This window comes from Cibotium barometz, chromosome 21, assembly GCF_041138505.1.
Source record: "Cibotium barometz isolate CiBa-2024 chromosome 21, ASM4113850v1, whole genome shotgun sequence".
Classification (NCBI taxonomy): Eukaryota; Viridiplantae; Streptophyta; class Polypodiopsida; order Cyatheales; family Cibotiaceae; genus Cibotium; species Cibotium barometz.
Genome location: NC_141066.1, coordinates 9934439 through 9959791, shown reverse-complemented (window position 1 = coordinate 9959791; position 25353 = coordinate 9934439). Strand labels below are relative to the sequence as shown.

Below are 25353 nucleotides of genomic sequence, written 5' to 3'. Positions count from 1 at the left end.
TCCGCTTCCGGTACAGAGAGGCATCAACTGGCTCACAAGGATCATTAATTGTAAGCTTTGTGTTCAGGTCCATCGGTGACGTGATAGGCTTGCAGTTCTCCATCCCAAAGGCCTCAAGCAACTCATGGATATACCGTTGCTGAGAGACAAAGAACCCCCTCTGGGTCTGCGAGATCTCCAATCCCAAGAAGAAGTGGAGTAAGCCTAAATCCTTCATCTCAAACTCCTTTGACAAGGCAGCCTTCGTCACTGCAATGTGCTCCACATGAGTGCGAGTGAGAATGAGGTCATCCACATAAAGGATGATCAATGTGACCATGCCGCATTCCCGAAAGAGATATAAGTTAGGATTTGCAACTGATCTTTGAAATCCAGTCCGTAGAAAGAAGGAATCAATCTTTTGATTCGAAGCCCTAAGAGCTTGCTTAAGACCATACAAGGCCTTCCGCAACCTGTAAACCATCCCTTTTGATCCTGGAACCTCAAAGCCTAGAGGTTGCTCCCTCCTGCAGGTCACCATTAAGGAAGGCAGATTTCACATCCATCTGAGATACATGCCACCGCTGAGAAGAAGCAAGGGCAAGAACGGTCCGAATCGTGATCATCCTCGCTGTTGGTGCAAAGGTATCCTCATAGTCGATGCCAGGCCGCTGAGCATAACCCTTAGCCACAAGTTTGGCTGTGTGTTTGTCCCCCGACCCATCTGACGTATACTTGGTCTTAAAGACACACTTGACACCAATGACATACCGTTTCGACGGCCTTGCAACCAACTCCCAAGTTTTATTCTTCTCTATGGCATCCAGTTCCACATGCATGGCTTTCCTCCAAGTATCCTGTGCAAGGGCTTCCTTGACGGAAGTGGGCTCTGTGTCCCGCATGATACAAGACATCAAAGCATAGTTTACCTGTAAGAGCTCCGTTGAATGACTTTTGTCTCGAACTCTATGCGATCTTCAAGGTCTGTCCTTTGTGGTCCATTCGGAGGGAAGCTCCGTAACACTTGACTCCCGAAGGGTGTCTAACAACCACTTGGGTACTCGAACAGAACGCGGAGCCTCCTGCTGCTGCGGGGGCTCATCTCCAGCTGCGAGCTCAACCTCCTCAACTGATTGAGGCTGTCCAGCTGGAACAATCGACTGGGAATCATCATCAGAATCATATGGGTCTCCAAGAAGTGGTGGCTCATCAACAGTGGAAACTGGAACATGCTCATCAAAAACCAGATCTTTGCTGATGACGACCTCGTTCCTCTCTGGATCATACAACCTGTATCCCTTGGAAAGAGAGTTATATCCCACTAAAACAAGCTTCTGGGACTTTGAGTCAAGCTTCCTCCTCTGCTTCTTTGGAATGTGAGCATATGCATCACTCCCAAACACATGGAAATGGGAGACATCTGGTTTCCTTCCAAAATAGGCCTCAAAGGGAGTCATGTTCGGTACTGAAGTCATCGGAGAACGGTTGAGGATATGGACAGCTGTAGCCACAGCCTCTCCCCAAAGTGGATGAGGAAGATCACGATGCTCCAGCATCGTCTTCACCATCTCCACCACAGTCCCGTTCTTATGCTCAACTACTCCATTCTCTGAAGGCGAACCTGTATTGGCTAGCTCCCACTTAATGCCATGTTCTGCACAAAATCGCACAAATGCGTTGGAAGAAAACTCTCCTCCTTTGTTAGCCCGAAGAGTCTTTATTTGCAAGCCAGTTTCTTTCTCCACCATCACAGCCACTCCTTGAACCAAGCAAAAGCTTGGTCCTTCTGAGAAAGGAAATAAACCCAAGTGAATCTGCTACAATCATCAAGCAGTAGCATAAAATACAAAGAACCTCCCAAGGATGGCGTCTGCATAGGTCCACACAAGTCAGTGTGTACCAACTCCAAAGGTTTCGAAGCCCGCTTGGAAGCCTGCTTTGGAAAAGATTCCCCGTGCTGCTTACCACGAATGCAAGAACTATAGCGTCCGTGCTTGCTGCCAACATTTGGCAAGCCAACCACCATCTGGTCCCAGAAAGCTCGCCGCAGCGCATCCACATTCAAGTGGCCAAACCGAAAGTGCCACAAGTCACCAATCTGAGAGCCTGTAAGTGAGGAGAGTGCTTGTCAAATCCCCAAAGGATCTCCTTGTAGAAAGCTCTTGGTACAAGAATCGAAACCTGCAAACAAACCAAACAAACGTGAACACTGAAGGGGGTGCAAGCTTGACTCACCTCCCAACCTTGACAGCCGTGGGCAAGCCCACGAGTCTTGGCTGTCCCCACCGAGCCACGAGCTGAGCTAACTAGATGGACGTACCGACCAATCTCAACCTCGTGACGTCCCATACCGCCACGAAGCTACCCTCGCGGGTCTCGAGACTGCTGCCGGCCTCGGCTGCATAAAGCAGGTGCACGTCTGCACTAGATCCAGGCTCTTGACCATAGAGCTCTCACAAAGACACGCGAAACTCTATATGACTAATGACTAACCTTGGCCACTCTTTTATAGGCTCTTGGCCGGTCATCGGACGTCCATACTTGCCCGTCCATACTTGGGTGCTCGCCCGTTAGTCTATCCCTAACGCAGCTCGCCAATCAGCCTGCCTAGCTGCAAGCTTCCCCAACCTCGAAGCTAGTCTTGTGTGCGTGTACATACACACTGTGCACATGACATACTCCCGTTCCTCTAAGAGCTCACTCGTGAGCTCACTAAAAAGCCAAGGTAATCTCTCTGAAGAGTAGTCAATGTCTCCCATGTAGCGTCCTCCTCAACACGATCCTTCCACTTGATCTTGTACTCCGTGATAAGCGTACTACGCAATCTTCTTTCACGAAATCCAAGAATCTTTTCAGGTTCGTGTGGAACAAATGTCATGTCCTCGACATCTATGATTTCTTGAGGAGTAACTAACTGGTCTATTTCACCCAGTACTTCCTTAAGTCTATTGACATGAAATACAAGATGAACTTTCACATGAGAAGGAAAATCCAATTCATATGTAACTGAACCAATCCGTCGTGTAATACGAAATGGTCCCCAGTATCTAGGAGATAATTTCGGAGATCGACCTGTCCGTAAAGTCTCGGAATCTTTCGGAACTTGCAAATACACCATCGATGTCTATTAGAATAAAATCTGTCTCGGTCTTGAGCACTTCTAATAGATTTCTTCGCAACGTGTAACATTTCTTGCATATCTTGCAAAAAATTACGTGCTGCATCATGCTGAAGTCTTGAGAATCCCACTTTAACAGGTGATCTAGGTTGAAAACCATACATAAGCATGAAAGGAGTAAAACCTGTAGTCGTATGCTTAGTACTGTTATATGCAAATTCTAACATAGGAAGATAATCCTCTGAGGAACTCAAATTCAAAGTTGTTTCCAACTTCTTGAAAACAAGTTTCCAAAAATTACTCGTAAACGTAGAGTCCCTATCACTGACTATGTTCTGCGGTAACCGGTACAGTCTAAACAATTGCTCGATAAACTGCCTTGCTAATTGCGTAGCTGTAATGGTCTTTCGGGTTGGTAAAAATCTAGCCATTTTTGTCAACACAACCCAAATAGAATCGTAGCCTTGATGCGTTCTTGGCAATCCGGTAATAAAATCCATGGAAATACTTTCCCATTTATTACCTGGGATTTGCAAAGGATGCAACAACCCAGCCTGTCTAAAGCGTTCAGCTTTATTTGCTTGACAAACTCGACACTTGAGAACATAATCTTCTACATACCCTTTCATCTTTGGCCAATAAAAAGTGTGTTTCACTAACGATAATGTCCTGTGTACTCAGGTTGCCAGCAAAAGGGTCGTCATGACACTCCTTAAGAATCTTGGATCCAATGTCCGGGATCTGGGGTACACAAATTTTGTCATTACGGAATAGTAAACCATTCCAAATCATCCACTAGCCTCCTGCAGCCTGAATGTTAGGCTGCTCAGTCATTGAGTCTTGGTCAATCAATGAGCTCCCGTCCTGGATCTTTTGCCAAAATGGACCAAAATAACTATCAGTCCTGCAAAGCCCTCTCAATGACTGAAATAAATCAGTAGAAATCTCGGTGAACGACAAAGTATTCATCTCTCTAATTCGACTAAGCGCATCTGCGACACTATTCATGGACCCTTTTCTATAACGAATCTCAAAATCAAAATCTTGCATTAATTCAATCCATCAATCTTTCCTTCCTCTCAAATCATCCGCATCACACACATACTTGATTGATTGATGATCAGTCAATACCACAAACTTGGAGCCATATAAATAATGTCTCCAAACGTTGAGAGCGTGAATCACAGCATAAAGCTCCTTCTCAAGGGTTGGCCAACGAGATTGAGTGTCGTCTAGTTTTTTACTTTCAAAAGCAACAGGTCTACCATCTTGAAATAGAGCAGCCTCGATGGCATAGTCATTGGTATCAGTTTCAAGAACATAAGGCCGACTAGGATTGGGTAATGCTAAGATAGGTGCTTCCTTGACTTTATCTTTCAAAAGTCTGAAGGCCATATCCAGATCGTTATTCCAAATGATAGGCTGATTTGACTTACGTCCACGACCTTTCAACAAGTCGGTCATCGGTAGTGTGAGTTGAGACTCCCGCACAGATTTCCGAAGAAAAACAACAAAACCGAGAAAAGAACAAAGTTGTTTCACTGTTCGCGGTATAGGCTAGGCTAGAACCTTTTGAACTCGGTCATAGTCAATGCTCAATCCATCTCTAGTGATCTTGTGTCCCAAGTAAATGATGTCTGTCATGAAAAACTCACATTTACTTAATTTAGTATATAGTCAATTCTGTCTTAAAATAGTTAAGACAATCGTGAGGTGTCTAACGTGATCCTCAAGAGTACGACAATATATCAAAATATCATCTAGGAACACAACCCCAAATTTTCCCAAATGTTCACGAAAAAGATCGTTCATCATTTGCTGGAAAGTGGCTGGAGCATTGGTTAACCCAAAAGGTAATACGAGAAACTTGTAATGGCCATACCTAGTCCGAAAGGCGGTTCTTTCGACATGCCTTTCATGAATACGTATTTAGTGATAGCCAATACTTAAATCTATCTTCGTGAAATATTTCGCTTCGGCTAACCGGTCAATCAGGTCATCTGATCTAGGGAGAGGATAACGGTTCTTAATTGTCAGCTTGTTCAATCTCTTGTAATCTATACACATTCTCCAGGTGTTCTTCTTCTTTCTCCTAAGCAACACAGGTGCACCCCAAGGTGATTTACTTGGACGGATCTGGCCCATCCTCAAATAATCTTCGAGTTGTTTGTGCAACTCGCGGCGGGTGCCCGGGGGACTAGGGCCTTTGACACACTTGTTGATACCATCAATGCATATTAAAACATTTAATCATGGCCACAGCCTTAACACATATCCATCATCATTTTGCATAAAACATAAAGCTGGACAAAACATCCACAAATGCTAAAAATGGAGCTTGCACGTGTGACACCACATAGAGGCCGGAATGGGCCGACCCCCCCCCCCCTTGGAGTATTTAATTACCCAAGGAGAATAATATCATGTACAAGCTTTGAGGGCCTTACTCTCCCCACGGGAGATGCCGGATTATCCATATACAAATGCCATAACACAGCCCAACATGAGGCAACCAAGCTGGAACATAGGTTGTAGAAATGCCGAGCCAACAACATAATCCATATACCTCCGTGTGGGTACTGATTCTTTCCCAAATGCCGAGCCAACAACATAATCCATATACCTACGTGTGGGTACTGATTCTTTCCCAAAAACCACGGGTCTTCATGCAATAGAGCTGGTACAGCAAGTACAACTCTCCATTCAGCTGGTACAGCAGGTACAGTGGTTGGTACAGTGGCTGGTACAGCTGGTACAGTAGGTACAATGGTTGGTACAGCATGTACAGTAAGTACAAATGTTGGTACAGCATGTACAGTGACTAGTACATCAGGTACAATGGCTGGTACAAGTACAGAAGTTGGTACAGTCAGTACAATGGGTGGTACAGCAAGTACAACAAGTACAAGGATTGGTATAGCTAGTACAATGGTTGGTACAATAGGTACAAAGGCTGGTACAACAAGTACATTGCCTAGAAATCATAATAAATGATTAAATACCCGTGCCTTCAGTATTTCTTCGCGATGGAAGCCTCCAAAATAGTCCCCAACAGCCGGTATTCTTCATGGGCAGCCTTCAAGAGAGAGAGAAAGAGAGTAGCCATCATTAGGGTAGCCTGTAACGGTGGTAGAGGCTAGTGTGCAGCAAGAGAGCCTTCATTAATGAAGACAGAGGGCTCCAATTTATAGATTTGGGCCTCCCATGAGCTAAAATGGCAAGAGAATGCTACAATGACAAGTGGAGAGCCACACAATAGCTGAAGTGACAAGTGTGAGGTCACTTGTCTCACTTTGAACTGTGCCCAAGTCGTTGGTTTAGGGTTGAGTTCCTTCCACCAAAGCAAAGCTTTGCATGAGAGGAAACTTGCTGCTAATTGGATCTTTTTTCCATCGTCATATGGATGAAATTGAAAATGGACTTGCCGCTTATGTAGCCAAGTGTCCACTATCTCCTTGGTACGTTGCTTTTGCTCGCCCCCAAACTGTTCCGGATTAATATCGGGGCCTAAAGCAGATGCCAAGGTATCCATACCCGAAAGAGTAAATAGGGTAGTGGTCAACAAAGAGATGGAGTTGCTAACGTTCCGAGGAAGAAGCTTCGAGAGCAACTTTAAACTCTTGGAAATCTGATTTTGAAACATAATCGTCGAAAAGATCGGAATTGGTGGCTTCCGTAGTAGCCGGTAGGTCTTCACGTTCGAGAATGGGCTCCAACTTGGATTCTTGGGTCGACATCTTGAAGAGGGCAAGAGCAGAGAAAATATTTATCTTGCACAAGGAGAGTGCTAGAGAGCTTGAGAGCTTGAGAGATGTGTGGCAAGAAGCCCGCTTAAGGGGAATGTATAGGCTTCCCCAAAAGCTAACTTAGCTTTTGCTTTTGTGTTTTTTTTTGGAAATATATATAGCTTTTTTTTTCTTTTCTTTTTTTCTTAAAAAAAAACACTCATAAGCAAAGGATGGATTTTTAAAACCCCCCTTACTAAAGTGTGGGTTTAATAAAACCTGTAGGCGCATGTTAAAAAAAACGAAAGCAAAGAGACTTGAGTTTTTGTTTTGGTCTCTTTGTTTTTTTTATGATTTTTGCTAACAATTTTTAGCTTTTCTCCTGGTTGGAATTCATGCCACGAGGTCACATGCTTACGTACACCTGCATAAGCTGCCGCCTGCGCACGAAACTGGGCGGCTTGCAATCAGCTGTGGCCTGCGCATGTGAACCTTGCCGTAACCGCCTGCCTGCGCACGTACTTGCGCACGTGCGCCTGCATATAGTCTGTGCACCTGTGCCTGCCTATGCAGGCCGGTGACGCCTGCGCCTGGTTTTGGTACCACCCACCTACGACTGGTGCAAGAGCTCTTTTGGTTGGCCTCTCTGCGCAGCCACACAGGTGCCACAACCTCATAAACGCTATTGCCACACAAGCGCCGACCAGCCCTCCAAGACTAACAGTCGTCGATACTTCTCTCTCTCTCTCTCTCTCTCTCTCTTGCTTACATACATACAGCCAACTGGCTTTTCTACTTTTCTCTCTCTCTCTCTCTCAAACTGTTCATACAGTTGAAAAAAAACAGCCCTTCTTCTTGCCAAACAAAACAACCTTTAACAAGACCAAAATCCCCATCACGGGTTCTTACGATGCAAAGAAACATGCTGAATTTGAAAAAACAGCAGAATACTCAGAAAAACAGCAAGCTTCTCAAACTCATACCTTTTCTTCGACCTCTTTTTCTCTACCTACCGACTTGCTCATTCACGAGGCTTGCTCTGATACCACTGTTAAATCCCCAAAGGATCTCCTCATAGAAAGCTCCTGGTACAAGACTCGAAACCTGCAAACAAACCAAGCAAACGTGAAGGGGGTGCAGGCTTGAGTCACCTCCCAACCTTGATAGCCGTGGGCAAGCCCACAAGTCTTGGCTGTCCCCACCGAGCCACGAGCTGAGCTAACTAGATGGCACACCGTCCAATCTCAACCTCGACGTCCCATACCGCCACGAAGCTACCCTCGCGGGCCTCGAGACTGTTGCCGGCCTCGGCTGCATAAAGCAGGTGCATGTTTGCACTAGATCCAGGCTCCTGACCATAGAGCTCTCACAAAGGCACGCGAGACTCTATATGACTAATGACTAACCTTGGCCACCCTTTTATAGGCTCTTGGCCGGTCATCGGGCGTCCATACTTGGGTGCCCGCCCGTTAGTCTATCCCTAACTGAGCTCGCCAATCAGCTTGCCTAGCTCCAAGCTTCCCCAACCTCGAAGCTAGTCTTGTGTGCGTGTAGCACACAATAGATACACACACTGTGCACATGACAGTGCTGAGAGTTTGTATATACCGTTCTCCACTCCGCCTTCCCAAACAACCTGGTCTCTCTTTGTCCTGTAGAGCAAGACAATGCTCCTCAAACTCCACCCGGAAGCTAGTCTTGCAAACCTCATGTCCTAACAACAGATGAAAACCAAGTGTGGGGACATAAAGAACATGAGAGGAATGCTTCCCCTCTCTGCCATCGGGAATGATCTCCATCGGCTGTCACTGTGAATCGGTATGGTGGAGTTGTGGCCAATGAAAATGTGACATGACTACCGTTTTAGATCCTATAAGAAATCACGGGAAGGAGTCGTGTGCCTGGGAGCACCACTATCAAGAATCCATTCCGGAGGATCCTTGGCGGTGAAGCCAACTGCCTCCTTGCTCGAAGAAGATGAAGCATCGGTGTACAAAATCTCCAAGTGCACAAAGGCTGGAGTCTTTGTAGCTGAAGCTGAAGAATCAGCACTCTTTCCATTATTCCGTTTGGGACACTTCCTCCAATAGTGGCCTTTCTCGCCACAATCGTTATAGGTCTGCTCGGCCTTCAGTCTCTCACGGTTTGAATCGGGCTTCTTCTCAAAAGACTTCTTCGATGAAGACTTCCCTTTGCCCTTGTTGTTGTTGTTACGGCCTTTCGACCGCTGGCCAGTCAAGGCCTCAGAACCTCCGCCCTGTGGAGGGTTTGTGAATCGCTCTTCTTGGTCCAAGACCATTGGCACAAGCTCCTCCCACGTGATGGTGCTGAGCCTGCCACTAGTGATCAAAGACGAGTAAAATGCTGAGTACTGAGAGGGACAACAACGTGATGGCCATATCCTTTGACGATCTCTCTTTCCTTGCCTGGGGAACCTCCTATTGAAGAGCCTGCAACTTGTTGATGTGCTCCCGCATCGTCGACGACTTCCGAGGATTCATCACCTGCATCTGAACTTCCAAGGAGATCCTCTTCATGGGTGATACCGTGTTGTACAGAGAAGCCAAATGTTGCCAAATCCCTCTGGACAGCATCATATGCTTTATGTGATTGATCACATGTGGTGTGCAATTTAGGAAGATGAAAGAACGGATGCGGGCATTAACACGATCGCATAATTGTGCCTGTGCCTCCTTTTCCTTCCGTATAGAGGGTAACTCCCCATCTTCCAACTCCGGCCGTGGAACCCCAACAACAATGAAATCAGCCAAGTTATAAGGCTCCAAAATGGACTCCATCATTATGTTACATATGCCATAGCTGTTCCCGTCCAACTATCGATCCACTGGGAACGTGGGGAGTGTTGGGATCTTCACGTGCTTCTCAGCCATCTGAAGCAAGTCTGGGTGCCTGAGCAAGCAGTCGGCCAGAAACTGGGGGCAGCCGACAGCCCTGCCACACCTCCGTAACATGGGAAAAATACATGGAGAGTGAGGAAAAATGGGAAAACACTAAAACAGGCGGGCACACCCACAACAGAGGCCTTGACATAGTGTACAGACAGGAGATGATTGCTAACAGAAGTGTACTTTCTTTGAGTGTGCTGCTTTGGAGGCTTTGTGCCTCCACACCTTCCTACTGCCTTTCTTCTTGATGAGATGTCTCTCCCGACATGGAGGCTTGGGTGGTTTTTTCGGACCGCAATTTACCATCTACCGGAACCAACCTGATACCAATGTTGCATGCACTGAGATTGACCGTGGTAACGCACAACAAAGCCTTCTTTAAACCTTTTCTTTGGTGAGATCTTTAGCATCCATTCACTGAGAGAGAGAGAGAGAGAGAGAGAGAGAGAGAGAGAGAGAGAGAGAGAGAAATGAAATGAAATGTTATATTAACGTCTTCAAAAGGCCATAATGACCTATGAGACCAAAAAGTTACATCATGGTGGATCTGATACAATGTCTGGATAAAAAACCTTAAATGAAAAATAAAGATGATACTACTGGCACCTAGAAAATGAAACTGGAACTGGAAGGTAAACAGAAACCCTTATAGGGTGTGAATATAGTGAGGGGGGGGGGGGGTACGCTATGGTGGTGAGTGGAGTACAGTGAGGGGATACAATATCATATGGGACGGGGGGTACACTATGGAGGTGCCTCCATCTCATAATATGTGCCGCATCGGACGCTGGCGGATCTCCTCAATATCCTCTGTGGTCAGCACCCTGACTGGGTGTCCCGCATGTCTCGCAAGAATAATCCGAATCCGCCGTTGCAACCTCCGTCTATGCTGGGATGCCCTCCTCCGTAGTCGTGGGCATCTGGACCACCCAAGCTCAATCGCACGATCAATCATGTCCTGTTGCTGCTGTGGTCCATCTGGCGCAGTGATGGCTGTACCGCTGGTGTGGGCGGTATCCATGTCCTGTTGCTGCTGTGGTCCATCTGGCGCAGTGATGGCTGGACTAAAAAAGTCTGTGATGTGCCTCTGAGTCTGGCTCTCTGTGCGCCTAAGCAGGCTATCTCTATATCTCCGCAGCTCAAGCAAGAACAATCCCAAACACCTCTGGTCCTGGTATCCCATGACTCTGGAAAGTGGTCCAAAACCCTCTCTGAATAAACTGTGGAAACGACCACGTATCTCATAGTATGCAGTACAATGGCATATATAATGCAGCTCTGTCTCTGGCTCCCCATGGCATACTCGGCATATCCTGGCCTCAGCTGGTATACCTCTATATCGGCCAATCTCAATCTCAAGCTGGCATGAGGATGTGCGAATCTGACCAATAGCACATCGTACTGCATGAGACAAGTGTACATCCATGTAACTGGGTCTGATCACAAAACCATCTGCTGTGAGCTGAAGAAAATGCTCTCTGTAGAAAGCCATCTTCGTGCCCAGCTCCTCAGTCGGCTGTATCCATGTCCTCCTAATGTCCAGCTGAACTAAATCCTGACGGATGAGTCTGGTAATCTCTGTCCCTGTGAGAGTGAGAGAGGGTGCATCCAGAGAATACTGGAAGGGAGGCAATCTGTCCATGCTAAAACCATGTGCCTGGAACCAAGATGTCATCTGTCCATACCAACAAGCCGTGTCTCCCTGTAAAGCTAACTGTCGGGAGGACTCAAGAGCGAGCCGTGCATATATGTCTCGGGGGAGATCCCACAAGCCATGTTTGTAGGAGACTGATCTCGTAAGAGCCTCAATCACCAGAGGGGCAGCCGCCAGCTCTGCTCGAATAATCTCATGAGGTACCACGGCCTTAGCTTTAATCATCCTAGCAATCATAGATATCAAAGGCCTCTCCATACCTCTCCATCCGCCTGCGCTGTGATGGCCCACTCAAGGTCCCCATATCTGCACTCCATAAAGCATAGCTGATGTCACTAGAGTGTCAAAAAGCCAAAGTTTCGTTCGAGGTTCCTGAAACTGAACCTGCGAACACATCCTCTCCAAACCACCCAGGGCTGCATGTGCTCTAGTCAATCTAGTCTCTGCTGCTCTCCTCATCGAAAACACTGGCCCACTGAATACTACCCCAAGATATGTATATGCATCTGTATACTCCACAATCTCCTGCCCATATGTAAATGTGGGAGCTGATCGCCTAACCCAATGTGGCGTGGTGTTAAACACCATAACCTTGGTTTTGCCAAGGTTGACAGACAATCCACTATCATGTGCAAACTCATGTAAAGCATCCAGATGACGTTGCATACCCTCAGGGGAGTCGGAGATCAACACAATATCATCAGCATATAACAATAGTGGGATCCATGTTCCTGCTAGCTGGGCTCCTTTGTCCCCCAATCTCTCAATGTAGTCAGAAGCCTCATCCACATACATACCAAACAATGGAGATAACGGGCAACCTTGCTTCACTCCTATAGTGGAGTGAACCAAAGTAGAGACCCCCTCTGGGGTGCGTACCTGTCCTGCACAACTGATCTATATAAAGCCATAATCCCCCATATGAGCTCTGTGGGTACCCCCATCTCCTGTAATCGCCTCATCAATCTGGCTCTGGGCACTGTATCAAATGCTTTGCGGAAGCCCACAAAGCTACAATAAATCCGTCGCCCATGCGACCTACCCTCCTCAATAATGGCCCGCAGAGTCAAGATGGGGGAGAGAGAGAGAGAGAGAGAGAGAGAGAGAGAGAGAGAGAGAGAGAGAGAGAATTGGGTCCCAAATACCCATTGAAGCGCGTGCGCGCCCCCCCTCCCCCCCGGTCCCCCCTCCCCCCCCCCTTGCAAGTAGGAGTATTTGCTTATATTACTTCTTTGGAGAACTGCTGTACAATGCTTTAGAACAAGATCTAAGACTGCCCAACGCAAGGACGAGGAAGACCGTACATCTGCTGAGAATCCACCAATCCAAGGGCACTGTAGAAGACTCTATTGGGCCACTTATGCAAGTCCAAGATAGTTGTAGGACTGCACATACACTGGCTGAATGCTGAAGAGAACTTCAATGAATTTGCTTGGAGAGGTAGGATGCTGAATGCAGCCCTGATGACTGAAATTTGCTTGATCACTTGAGTTATGATGAATGATTTATGGCTGTGAACTGGGCGCATGCTTTTATAGGCCCTGGGCTGCTGGTCGGCCAGCAGAAAGGCTGTCGGCCAGATCTGATGGACAGAAATACTGAATTTAGCGTTTGATGCTGCACAGTCAGCATTTAATGTTGCACATAGTCCTGCTGTCCCATATACTGCTGTCGGCCAGGTTTAATGCCCATAGTTGCTGCCTATAAGCTGCTGTCAGCCAGTCCCATGTACTGCTAGGGCTGTCGACTATGCTTTACAGCTTGGTTTGGCTGTTGTATGGGCTGCCCAAGAGTGCCCATGAGTCATGGGCTGTCCATGGCACAATGCAGAGCTGTAAGTACACATTTTTACTCCTGCCCATGTATGCCTACATGCTAATGATGCTTTTGATGCAAGACCTAATCTATGGCTGACTGGTACATGCACTTATCTGATGGGGTTCTCCAAGTGGGTTAAGAGGACCGACTCCAGGCCGACCTCTATGGCTTGGAGATTGACCTATGTAGCGCGTGCCTGATTGCCCCTGGACCGAGGGCTCACAGTGGGGTCACAATGTATGACAAATGCTCCTAAAAAGGTACTATTTCTGTACAAATGTTGCACTGATCATATGCCAGTTTGTCACTGTGTACCCCAGTGCAGGGTGCACGTGACACGTGAATTAGCTTCTAAGTTGTCTAAAGACCGCTTGATGATTCAGCCGATGTTTGGTCTACTTCATCCTTGCCTTTGGCATCTTTCCACAGTCAACCGTCGTTAAGCAAGTTTCTTGGTAACATTTGCATTGTAAAGAAGTTCTCCAAAGTAATAAAGCAAATACTCGTGCTTGCGGGAGGGGGCCCTTTAGTTGGTGGTTGGGAGCCAATTTGGTGTCAACTCTCCATCTCTACAACTCTTATCTCCTGTGTACAAAGATTAAAGTGGATTGCTTAAACTCACTTAAAGAAAAGGTATAAAGAAGGCCTTGCTGGGCGTTACATGATTATACCGGTTGCATGCTACATTGGTATCAGTGCTTCTATTTCTGACCTAGCTTGGCTACCTAAAGTGAGAGCATCTCGTGTATGGTAATTCAGGCTCTATTGAAGAAGGCCTTGACTATCAATGCAAAGCACATAGCTTTCCGCTCTACTTGTCTTCAATTTGAGTATTAAGTCTTCAATCATGATTAATTAGCTTAATAGACTAGGCATAGTCCTTACACGTATGCTTGGGCTTCTCATACCTCTTCAAGAAGCTCACATGAAAAGCATCATGGATCTTCTAATGATCAAGCAACGCAAGTCTAAAGACCGCATCATCGATCTTTTGACCTATCCTGAATGGCCCGTTGGGAAGCTTTGGATACATTTCTTGTTCTCTTGGCTGTTTTGCCAATGGACGAGTGATATAGGCGAACTGCAGTAGTGGCAAATACTTTTCCTATCTTGATTCACAGTCATGCACATAGAATTTCAGAATGTCAAGTATGGCTGCATTTGCTGTTTCAACGAATGCGATTTGCATATGATTTGTCATCGAATGTGACCAGATTATAGGTATTCTTGCTTATATGATTTGGATTCTATCCTCCTGTAAAGTTGAAGAAAACTTTTAAGAAGCTAGGAAGGATGCCACCGTTCTGGACATTTTGTATTTTTCATATGTGGATGGGCTTTGGAAGGCGTGAGGGTGCCCAAAAGGCTAAGGTGTACAAGCTTTGGGAATGGGGGGATTATCCCATAATAGAGAGCAAAGCACCTTTGGTTTAATTGACTTTTCCTGGAAGGATGACATGAACAGGCCAGTTGTACCCGACTGCCACGTCACCACTACCACATCATTATTGCCATGTGGCAGTGCTGTGTGTCACTTGCGTTGCCTGACCTTGCCCGTTGGCTGCTATCTGATGTCTGGCTTTGTCCTTCATAGTCGTAGGTGTGTCACAACTCTTGTAGGCCACTGGGAGTAGCTTGGGCATGGGCCATGTGAACAAGGTTATAAAGAGGACACTTGTGTGTGTTTTTAGGTGACGAGTTCACACTCTTTCAAAAACAGTGGACGCTTTGAATCAAGGGCTGGAGATCTTATAACATGGGCACCATTTATTTTGAAAGGGATTGCTCACGATGGTGTCGAATTTTATATATTACATGTCCAATGGAAACTCGGTTTATGTTGGGTCACTAAATAATGTTTGGACACTCTATTTATATTTGGACACTCTTTTCATAAGACTGGACACAGATTAAAGAGGGGGTGAGCATGCCTTTTGTGGGAATCATCATGTTTACAGCTTGTGCATCACTCTAGGCAGTCCTGTACACTTCCCATACATGCCTTGAACTGGCGTACATCTCTGTACAATCGCATGGACTCTACCTGTACAATAGCGCTTGTTGTCTACGCATATGTCAGCCGTAAAACCCTGCACCTTCTCTCTGTACATCATATTTGCTGTTGTACCAGCTGTACTGCTTATTGAATCTGCTGTACCAGTTGTACTGCTTTCTGTACCTAAGGTATGGACTGTTTTCAGCTGATTTGCCCTGATTTGCTATGAGCATCAATAGCTGAGTGTGTAAGCCTCCTGCATCGCATTACACAAAGCCATGGCGACCCCTAGGAGTCACATTGGATAGATCCTTCTAGTTGTATCGTGAGAGACTTCCAAGGCCCACCATGCACAGGTCACCTTCTATGAGGCATATGGTGAAATTTGCAGCCCCGGCTGACTTCCCCCCAGTACCTGTATGGGCTTTTGTATTTGAGATGTAGGCTATGTTTCAACCACATGGCTATCTTGTAACTCTATCCTCACAGGGTCCTTTTGTATAGGCTACTAGCTTGTTTTCTTCTATTTACATGACCTATTCACTTTGTAGGTTTTTTTTGTAACACTTTCTTGGTCTTATAGACCCTCTGGGTCTTTTGCAGATGTTAATATTTTTTTTTTTTCAAGTGCAGGTGCATGCTCTTGCATTGTTCTTTGTTCTAATTGTTTTGCTTGTGTTACAACTTACAGGTACTCGTTGACAAAAGCACTCTGTGTGGCATTTGTAATGACATTCTTCTCAGTATTCGACGTGCCTGTTTTCTGGCCTATTCTACTGCTCTACTGGGTGGTACTCTTTGTTCTCACTATGAAGCGGCAACTACGACACATGATCAAATACAAATATGTCCCATTCAATTTTGGCAAACAGGTTGCCTTCTTACGAGCATATCAATGCAGCTAGCAAACATCTGTAATGTCATCTTATTATATATGCCGAAAAATGTTTCTTGAAAGAGTTTCTCTGTTTTTGTGGGTTTTCTGCAGCGATATTCAGGGAAGGCCTCCTCATCTGATAAGGCAAGCACTTCTAGAGATTAAAATGCTGCTGCACAGTTGAGGAAGAAGGGTGGCGGTCACTTCTCTTTTAATCGTCCAAGTGTGTGCCGTCCCCATTAATCCAAGTTGTTGGAACCTAAAGAGGGCTTGCTTTTTTGGGGGGGGGGGGGGGGGGGGGGGTTCACTCTAGGCAGTTGTGCTGGCTTTTCTATTATATTTGTGACCATTTTGTGTTTTTACTTCATGGCATCACATGTTTGTATTCCCATATCCTGGACAAAGTTAAGAGCATGACACAGTCTGGTTTTGTGTAGGTTGCCATGGATTTTGGTGAGGAGAGAGCAAACTCCAATGCCCAAAACGTTTCTGATGTTGAGGCATCAGCTTGAGAGTTTCGGTTTGATTCTGGTCTGTCAAAAACCGTGGAATTGGTGAAGAGCTGCATTCTATTGTCAGGCTGGCTTTTCGTGGGTTCCTTGTCAATGGGCTGACAAGCATTGAGTGATGCTTAGCAACGCAGGACATCCTATCGTGGCACCATCATACATGTTTGAGGGCAGTCACTAGAAAATCACTTTTTTTCAAGGCTGATATTCGCAAGAGGTTAAAATGTGATTGAAGGAAGTAGCTTTTTCATTATTAAAAGCTATAAGACTTGTGTGTCGTGATAGCTTGCCACTAAAAGAAGATAGAGGCTGCACATGCATATTCATATGCACATGCGCACAGAAGATAATATGGGTGTAACGTGGATGTAATAGCGCCTTTACACTGAGTGTCTTAACACGTGGCCACATAACTTGGCCAATTTTTATTTCCCCTTGATTTTTGTATATTATGGTTTCATGAATGGCTGAAATGGCACAGTTGCAAGAAGCGTGTATTTGTTAAGAATATAGCAGGTTTCTTGAGTGATTATGGACGTTTGTTGGAAGTTAGCACTTGAAAATTCAGCAGCCAAAGAATACTATGACCTGAGAGTGTAAATCCAACAGTGTGCTGAGTAGCTAAAATGAAAGGAAGACTATTGCTAGCTAGTGATCTTAGTAGTTCTGCTGCATTTTTGGGAATATGGCTTTATTCCATAGGTGGGGTTTCAATGGCCTTTCAAATTGGTCGTGATCAAGTTGGTGCATTTAATGAAGGATAGCTTTTCTCATGTTCAATTCAGCCATAACTGAATTTAATGATCTGACTTGTGCACACCTGTGGCCACAGCCATGGGGAGGGATTTTGGTAACCATGGAACGCTTGGTTACCCAGGTCCCGACCCGGTGAAGTTATCTTAAAACCCCAGAGAAGTTTTCAATGAGCACCTCCCACCATGATCAGCCCTTTTTGGTTTGTGTTTGTAATTTCTTTTCACGGATTCTGGCCCTGGCTGTATTTGGAACGTTGTTTCCATTCTGCTGGCAAGTTTGGGCGTTTCCAACTGGAACCAAGCAGGGTATGTCAAATAGACGTTTGTCACCAACCTGTGCCAACTTGCTATTGCTGTCTCCTAACAGCACCAGGCAAGATCAATCGTGAAGTTTCTAGTGACTGCAAACTCTACTAGCAAATAGCTTGGATGCAAAAATGCGAGCAATAATAATCTCCTATTAACATAAGCGAACTATTCTTCATTAGCTGATACGTAACAACCCGTTGTAGCTGGTTGCCAGCATCAACCCAGAAAAAGTGGTTTCATGACAGATTCTTCTGCCTCTCCACAACCGTAATGGCCAGGAGACATGCTGAGGAGAATTTTAAAAAAATGTTCCACTCCCCAAGACCGTGATGGTCGTGAAAGGTCATGGGTTGGCCTTTCCCTAGGAAAATGGGTTATTGGCTAGCGCCAGCTCCTAGGAAAGCTAGCCAGCTCCTAGGAAAGGTATTCCCATGGCCTTTCCCTACGTCTTCTTAGTTGCTTGTGTCGGTAGCGACCGGTTTTGCCATGATTGTCCGTCCATCTCTAGCCAGGCCCTTTATTTACAAGCTACGAGCTGAGCACAAAAAGTTGTGCATTTAGCTTTTCTATCAATGTTAAGGACTCTTGATACATTCACTTGTACCTGGCATGAACTACTGGAATTTTTTTGTTCTGATACAAGAAGTTCTAAGACATGACAATGGTTTATTTAATATGTGAGATTTTAATTTTAATATATGGCATTTCACTATTTAGTCTTAGGTAGGGTTTGAAAGAGTCTCATTTATACTCTCTTCCTGTTATTTGGCTTTGTTCATTGTACACCTATATGGTGATGTTGGGTAACAAGCCAACCATGAACATACTTTGTCACTGATTTTTTTGAGGGCTAAAATGGGCTTCACGTTTCAGCATTGGTGACAATTCTACCACTATCTTTATCAATTGTTGGGAATCTGTACAAATATTAAAAGTATCACCTTGGAAAAGAAGCAAGAGAAGTAAGAGCACTATTTGAAATGTTTAAGTGTCTTAGGTATGCATATGTGAGAATAGAGTTAAAGTATTCATGATTGTGGCATCTTTAAATTCTACTATCTTCTTTTGAGATGGATAGTTTCCTTCAAAAAAATAACTAAAGATACATCACCAAGAAACTATTAAAATATGTAATAGCCTTTCTTACGAGAGAGGGTAATTAGTTTTAGACGCCATTATTTTAGAACCCAATATCTTTTGTTGGAGAGGCATGGTGCTAACATTGGGCTATAGCCTAAAGGTAGAACCATGTCTTTTTTTGGCTGTGCTTGTCATACTTGACCCATGATTTGGTGTAGGGTGTGATACTTGTCAATGGAAATATGTACTATTTCATTGTATACTTTACATAGATCAAACACTCCACAATAAATCTCTATTTTTCTTTTATTCTCCAGCCTTCATACGACTCCACTAACAACTACACCATCATCACCACATCTTTGAAGCCTTCTTGAGATGGCTTACAATGTAAAAGATGCACGAATCTTTTTTCATGTTTTAAGTCTACATTATCATATTTATTCTAGGGTTCCTCCTATGCTAAGGATATTGGTGTATCTTTGTTCATTAGAGTTGTTGAGGATTTACTGCAATGTCCAATCTTGTGTAGCTAAAAGGATATTTACTTTCACGAGTTTCTTCTATACCTATGGTTTCAAAAGATTTGATGTCTCTATTGGCTATAAAACTTCTAAAGTGCCTATTTCATAAAAGATTTGATGTGTACTTCTAAAGTGCCTATTCAAATAAAACTTTTAAAGTGTCTATTTCAGTAATTAAGGCTCTCGTCCGAATTAATGATGATGAACATAAGGTTTCAACCATTAATTGATAAGGTATAACCTTATGGAATTTGTGGGCTCGCTTCTCTAGCAACCTCCCTTCTTACTCCATCCCCTCTTTGGTTTGGCCTATGTAACCGAGCAACTTAAGGTAGATAAAATTATGGTATTTTTTAAAATTTTGCTTTGTTTCAATAGTTTTCTCTTATTGGTGTATAAACTTATACAAGTCATTAACCTGTGCATTGCTAGTTGCACAAAAAAACAAATGACGCCAAGTGCCCCCTTCCCTTGTCTTGCCATGTGTCCCTTCTTTCCTCTGTGCTTAATAGATAGTATAGAAAAAGATACAAATATAGAAGTCGTGGACTTGCACACGTGTTCTTATACCGTACAATACATGTTCTTGAATGTGTATGCGTCTCTCTCTCTCTCTCTCTCTCTCTCTCTCTCTCTCTCTATGTTACGTACAATGAGTATTCCTACACGAATGTGTGCATCTCTCTCTATGTTACATACATGTACATACACCTTTCTCTCTCTGTCTCTTTGTCTCTCTCTCTCTCCATGAAAAATAAGCACAAACACATGTATGTATTACTAATATCATCAAATAAGTAACGATATCCAAATAAACATGCAAAGAACATCCTCATTATATAGCAACAAAAAAAACAATTAAAAAGAAAACAAAATAGTAAGAGTAGTGAGAATCAATCAATTGATCTAGTGATGAGTAGAAAAGTGAACCTTCCGCTTCAAGAGCCATCAATCATGGGCAATGTATGAAGTCGCTACGCAACATGGTACGCTAGTGACACCTCTCCACTACATTGACCATAAAGTGAGGATGTCTTCTTCTTTCATGGACCTACACACACAAAAGAAAGAATTCTTGATAAAATATTAATTAAAAAATTTATTATAAATCTATTATAATTAATCTTACTAAACACAAACGAAGACAAAAAAAGCTATGCAAGTGTCATAAAAGAACTCATATTGAAAGGAGAAACTTCTATATGTAGTGAATAAGACCTAGGTCTCTGGTATAGAGTATCTCTTAAAAGAGGCAAAATATCTCTTCATACCATGGACAGTGTTAGAAATGCACTCCTTCGTAAATAAATATATCCCCACTTCTCTCTAATGCTTTGGAGTGAAATGCCTTACATACCATTGCAAAGCCCACCTATTGGATCCAAGTTACACAATAATACTTCAAAACCAAGCAATGAGGTGGATATCCTTCCCTTAGATTGAGACCATTCAAAAATTCAATGGAGTATAGAAAGGATTTTTTTGCACCAAGAATGACACATTGATTGAAATATGTAGCATAGTCTATAGTGGTAGTCAATTTTGAGTACACTGAATTGATCAAGTATTTTAGAGCCGATCTTTGCAAAACCATGTATGCTGGTAGAGCCACCATTTTATTATCGGCACTGCAACCTATTCCATTGGAAATATTCATAATTCAACCATATCAAAAGCTCTCTCCTAAAAAATAAGCCAAGAGCTCAAAATGCATTCTATTAAGTTGAGGCATTTCATCAAAGAGTAATATTTTTTCCTTGACGAAGAATTTCTTCTAGATACAAGAATGCATGAGTTTTAGCCAACTTTTCAATATGAGCAAACTGATCCATGCTTAATGACAAACACTACTATTGTTATAAATATTGACTCAATTGCAAAGCACCTTGTACAAACACGATGCTTCCTCCATACAGGCAACCCATTCTCCATCATCTTCCAATATCCCTCTAGTAATGCAAGCTAGCTTGAATGTAGAATACACACAACCATTGAAAGAACACAAATCTTCAAGGGACTTACAGCCCCTTTGCATATAGTAAGAAGTAAACAAACATAGTATATTTGATCACCTATAGAAGGAGATATAAAGTACATGCACCCTATAGTGTTCCCCTACTTTCTTTTGGTCCATCTTCTCAAGGTAGATTTCCAAACCAATTGTTGAAGAAAGTCAATATACAAAGAATTGTTTTCTTCAAGTTGTTGTTCATTTACAGATAAACCATTAAGTGAGAATAGTCTTTCCTACATTTTCCCTTTGAACAACATCCACAATATTATCACCATCTCTAAAGATAAAATTATTTTCCCTGGGGCAAATTTACATGTAGGCATTGCATATATGGCTTTTCTTCGCAAATCATATTCAAAGAGTCTCCAACATGCCTTTTGATGCAGAGACATACCGTACATCCAAATACCTTTCTATCTCATCAATGACTACCCCACCAGACAATCCTCTTATTGCATCGCACTAGACACCATAGCCAAGGAGGGATCCGAGCTCGGTCACCACCCAACCATAGAGGAATGTGGATGAGTGTCCACACACTGTCGGGCTTATATAGTGGCCTGCCTGCCCACACTAGCCCGAATGCCCACGATCCTTTGACCTGGGTGCCTCACCCCTAAACCCTAGACACACTCGCCACTCGTGCTCCAGCGTGTAGACTTTGTGTTCAGTCGAGCTCTACCATCGCTACTACGGGTGACTCACGTATGCTGTTACAGGCTATGTGACATTACCCCCCTTCTAAAGAGTTTTCATCCACGAAAACAAACTGGGGAAAGAATATGGTAAGCACATTTAGTTGTTCTCACTTGAGATCTTTTGTGACCTATCCTTTCACTTAACAATTTCCTATCGGTACACAGTACACCTCGTGTTTTGATCTTTGAACCTAAGAATTCTCCTTGGTTCATATGGAGGTGTGGTAACTCCAAGGACTCAACTACAACTTTAAAAAAACTATGTTGTCTTTGTGATACATTGTTTTCACATGCCACTGACATGAAAAACTAGATGTACTTCGAGAGCTCTCCAGCAACTCAAGTTTGTAGACTATGCTACCAAAAGAGTTGAATATTCTCCTTTTCCAGCTCTATGGCCGTAGGAGATCTAAACTAGAATCCATGCAACAACCTGACTGGAATAAATCTAGTTGATAAATGTTTGAATAGCAAAAACTAAATTCAACAGGTGACACATACTCCTCTCAACCTGATTGCTTTTACTGCCATATGCACAAGCATATTCTCTAGAACTTGGTTGACTTTCTAATCTAACCCATCAAACTCTGGATGATCAGCCATATACTCAAACTAACATCCAAAATTTGAAGATTTCCCTGCAATAGTAGCGACTATTAAACCTCCTATCTCTATCCAATACTATATCTGTGGGGGTAGGCCATATAGTTTGTAGAGGTGTTTGATAAAGAGCCTAGTGAGCTCAGATGTTTTCACATCTTTTAGTTAGAAGAAACTTTGTCAAGTTATTTAGTTTTCCCTTCAAGAATACTTTTCGTCCGTGAAAACAGTTCATAAAGTTGTAAACAAGTGTATGTGTGTAGTATGACAAGGAAAGCAAGACACACAACACATATTTTGCTTAAGTGCTATGACCAAGAAAACATGCAACACTCGTGTTTCATTTGGAACATCAAAGCATAGTTGCCACTTGCAAAACTATGAAAATGTTAATAAAACACAAATTGCTACTAAGGCATTGAATAACATCACGCCTTTGGTACACGCCAGAAGTTTTTAAATCCTCACAAACTTCATAATGAATGTGCTGAGACATTCAAGGAATCCTTTGCATGTTCTATCACATCAAAGATGTTTTTTTTTGGTGGTTAGAAACCACATGGACTTTAATTCAACAAATTTGTTCAATGAAGATGATTTTCACATAGGTAGCGTTTATGTGATGTATAGTGTCTACGCACTACTAGAAAATCAAGAGATGTGCACCAATGAGAGTACCACTCCCAGCCCACGAGTAGATACATGCCTATCCACATGTCTACTCCTGCAATCACCTTGGTTGCTTGGCAATACATATCTATGTCTCTATGGCAAACCATGTCTCTATGGACATATTTGTGGGCTATCTATGGTCACATCCAAAAGCTAATAGCACCATCTAGACACACCTCTACAAGTCACTGGACAACTCTACTAGGTGAAACAATATCGTAAACCATTTTAATTATGGGAAACGATTTACTATAAAGTAATAAATGAGAAATTCTTGATCACTTACGCAACCCACTATGAATGGTTTAGCTCATGTGACTTTTAGACATTTCCAATTTTGGGATTGTCGACTAGGCTCGATCTTTGTACTTTGAGACTACTTTGACATGAATAAGACATCTAATTTGTGTTCAATCCTAATATGAAGTCTAGCGTATAACAAATCTTTGTTGCCTCCCCATGATAGTGGCAATGCACTACCTATCCATAGGTGGCAATATACTACCCAACTGTGACAATAAAAATAATGGTCCTTGTACGCACTTTACAAACATATTACAAAACACAAATGTGTATAATTTTTCTTTTTTATAGCAAAGTAAAGAGGAACAATGTCCACTTTACCTTGTCTATCAAAACACCGAATCTCTCTCTGGATTTGGTCGAGTAACTCCGTACATTTCTATTAGTAACTTCGTACTCATGGATTTACACGTGCGTGGAAATATCCAAAAGAGCCATCTCTTTACAAGACATCTGAGCCACTTACGAAGTGCTCACCTCGGTTGAGGTAAAACCTTTGGCACTATGGCATAAAGTCAAGGGCATTCTAGCACCCAATCATTGTTGATCCAATAACATCTGATCTCTAAACTCTACGGTTCAATATCAAGGCCGTGATAGTAGCTGTAGGCTCAACTTTCAGTGTGAACAAAAATAGCAAAGTCCTTCAAGAAATTGCCCCAAATATTTTGTGGATCCACCTCATGGTTACTTGCCATGCTTGATCATAGTATGAAAACACTTCCACACCTACCCAACTACACATTGAACACACTAAACACTCTTGGCAATTCGGCCACACCAAATTGACAAGGTTAGGGCTTTATCTAGAATAACAAGCACCTTAGGTATGTGACTTTCCATAAAACTTAAGCTCATTGGAAGTCAACACCCAAAATTAGTTAACATATACTATCACTTTTTTCCCTATATATTTTATCACCCCCATTTTGACACAGGGTCAAGTGGGCATGAAGGGTCCACCCTTGAGCACTCTGTCTCAGTACATAACCCAAGAGATTCATCTAATCACTTCAGAATAGTGCTCACTCTTCTTCTCATAGAAACCTCGGCTTATCTCTCTGGGGAGCAGCACACCTTCTAATGTGGAAGGGGATGATTCCTGGAAAGTGCATGCGCGTACAACAATATCATGCCTAAGTATAATAAATGATCAAGATAATTGCTTAGCACTCCATGCTAGTACCAAGATCAAGATAATTGCTTAGCACTCCATGCTAGTATCAAGATCAAGATTAAGATATGTATAATCACTCTGGATTAACACCAAATCTACTATAGTTTGCCTCTAATCTCTCTGGATCAAATCCAAACCTTGAGTTTACTTCTAAACCACCGTCGACCCTAAACTCAATCAAGAGACCCATCTGCTCATTTTGAATCAGTATCCCATCTTGACAACGTAGACAATGACTACAATCGACAATGGCTTGCCAATCCTGTCATCAGCATCATGTAGATTGTGCAAACATAATCTACAAAGTGACTACGCAACACAAAAATCAAAATCCAAGAAAGTCCATTTCCAGTGTTTTCCTTGGTGTCCCATACCGCCAAGGTCATAAGAGTTTGCATAGAGTGGTTGATGTCCCATACCACAAATAATCACGAAACCTATTGTGACAAAAAAATGAATCTTCTTTCTTTTGGTTGGATGATTCCACATCCCCAAAACCCAAGAGTGATGCAAAACCATTTGTATAAGGCACAAATTTAAACCACGTGTTCACCATTTAGGAGATTAAAATTCTAATCTCAAAATTCTACAATGCTCACTCCAGAATATACTTATAGATTGATCTGATAAATCTTGGGC

General features: G+C 43.4%; 1 protein-coding gene across 2 annotated transcripts in view; it reads left to right on the top strand.

Annotated features, from left to right (window-relative positions):
* LOC147626825 (protein RER1A-like) overlaps window positions 1–16702 on the top strand; it is a 51056-nt gene extending 34354 nt beyond the window's left edge. Inside the window, exons 2-4 of one of the 2 annotated variants that reach the window (XM_086815368.1) lie at window positions 15888–16068; window positions 16185–16217; window positions 16511–16702. In XM_086815368.1, coding sequence (XP_086671494.1) covers window positions 15888–16068; window positions 16185–16217; window positions 16511–16585 — 289 coding nt within the window. In that variant the 3' untranslated portion in view covers window positions 16586–16702. Of the gene's footprint in view, window positions 1–15887; window positions 16069–16184; window positions 16297–16510 lie in introns of both variants that reach the window. The other variant, XM_086815370.1, reaches the window with a different exon arrangement.
* The last annotated feature ends 8651 nt before the right edge of the window (window positions 16703–25353 follow it).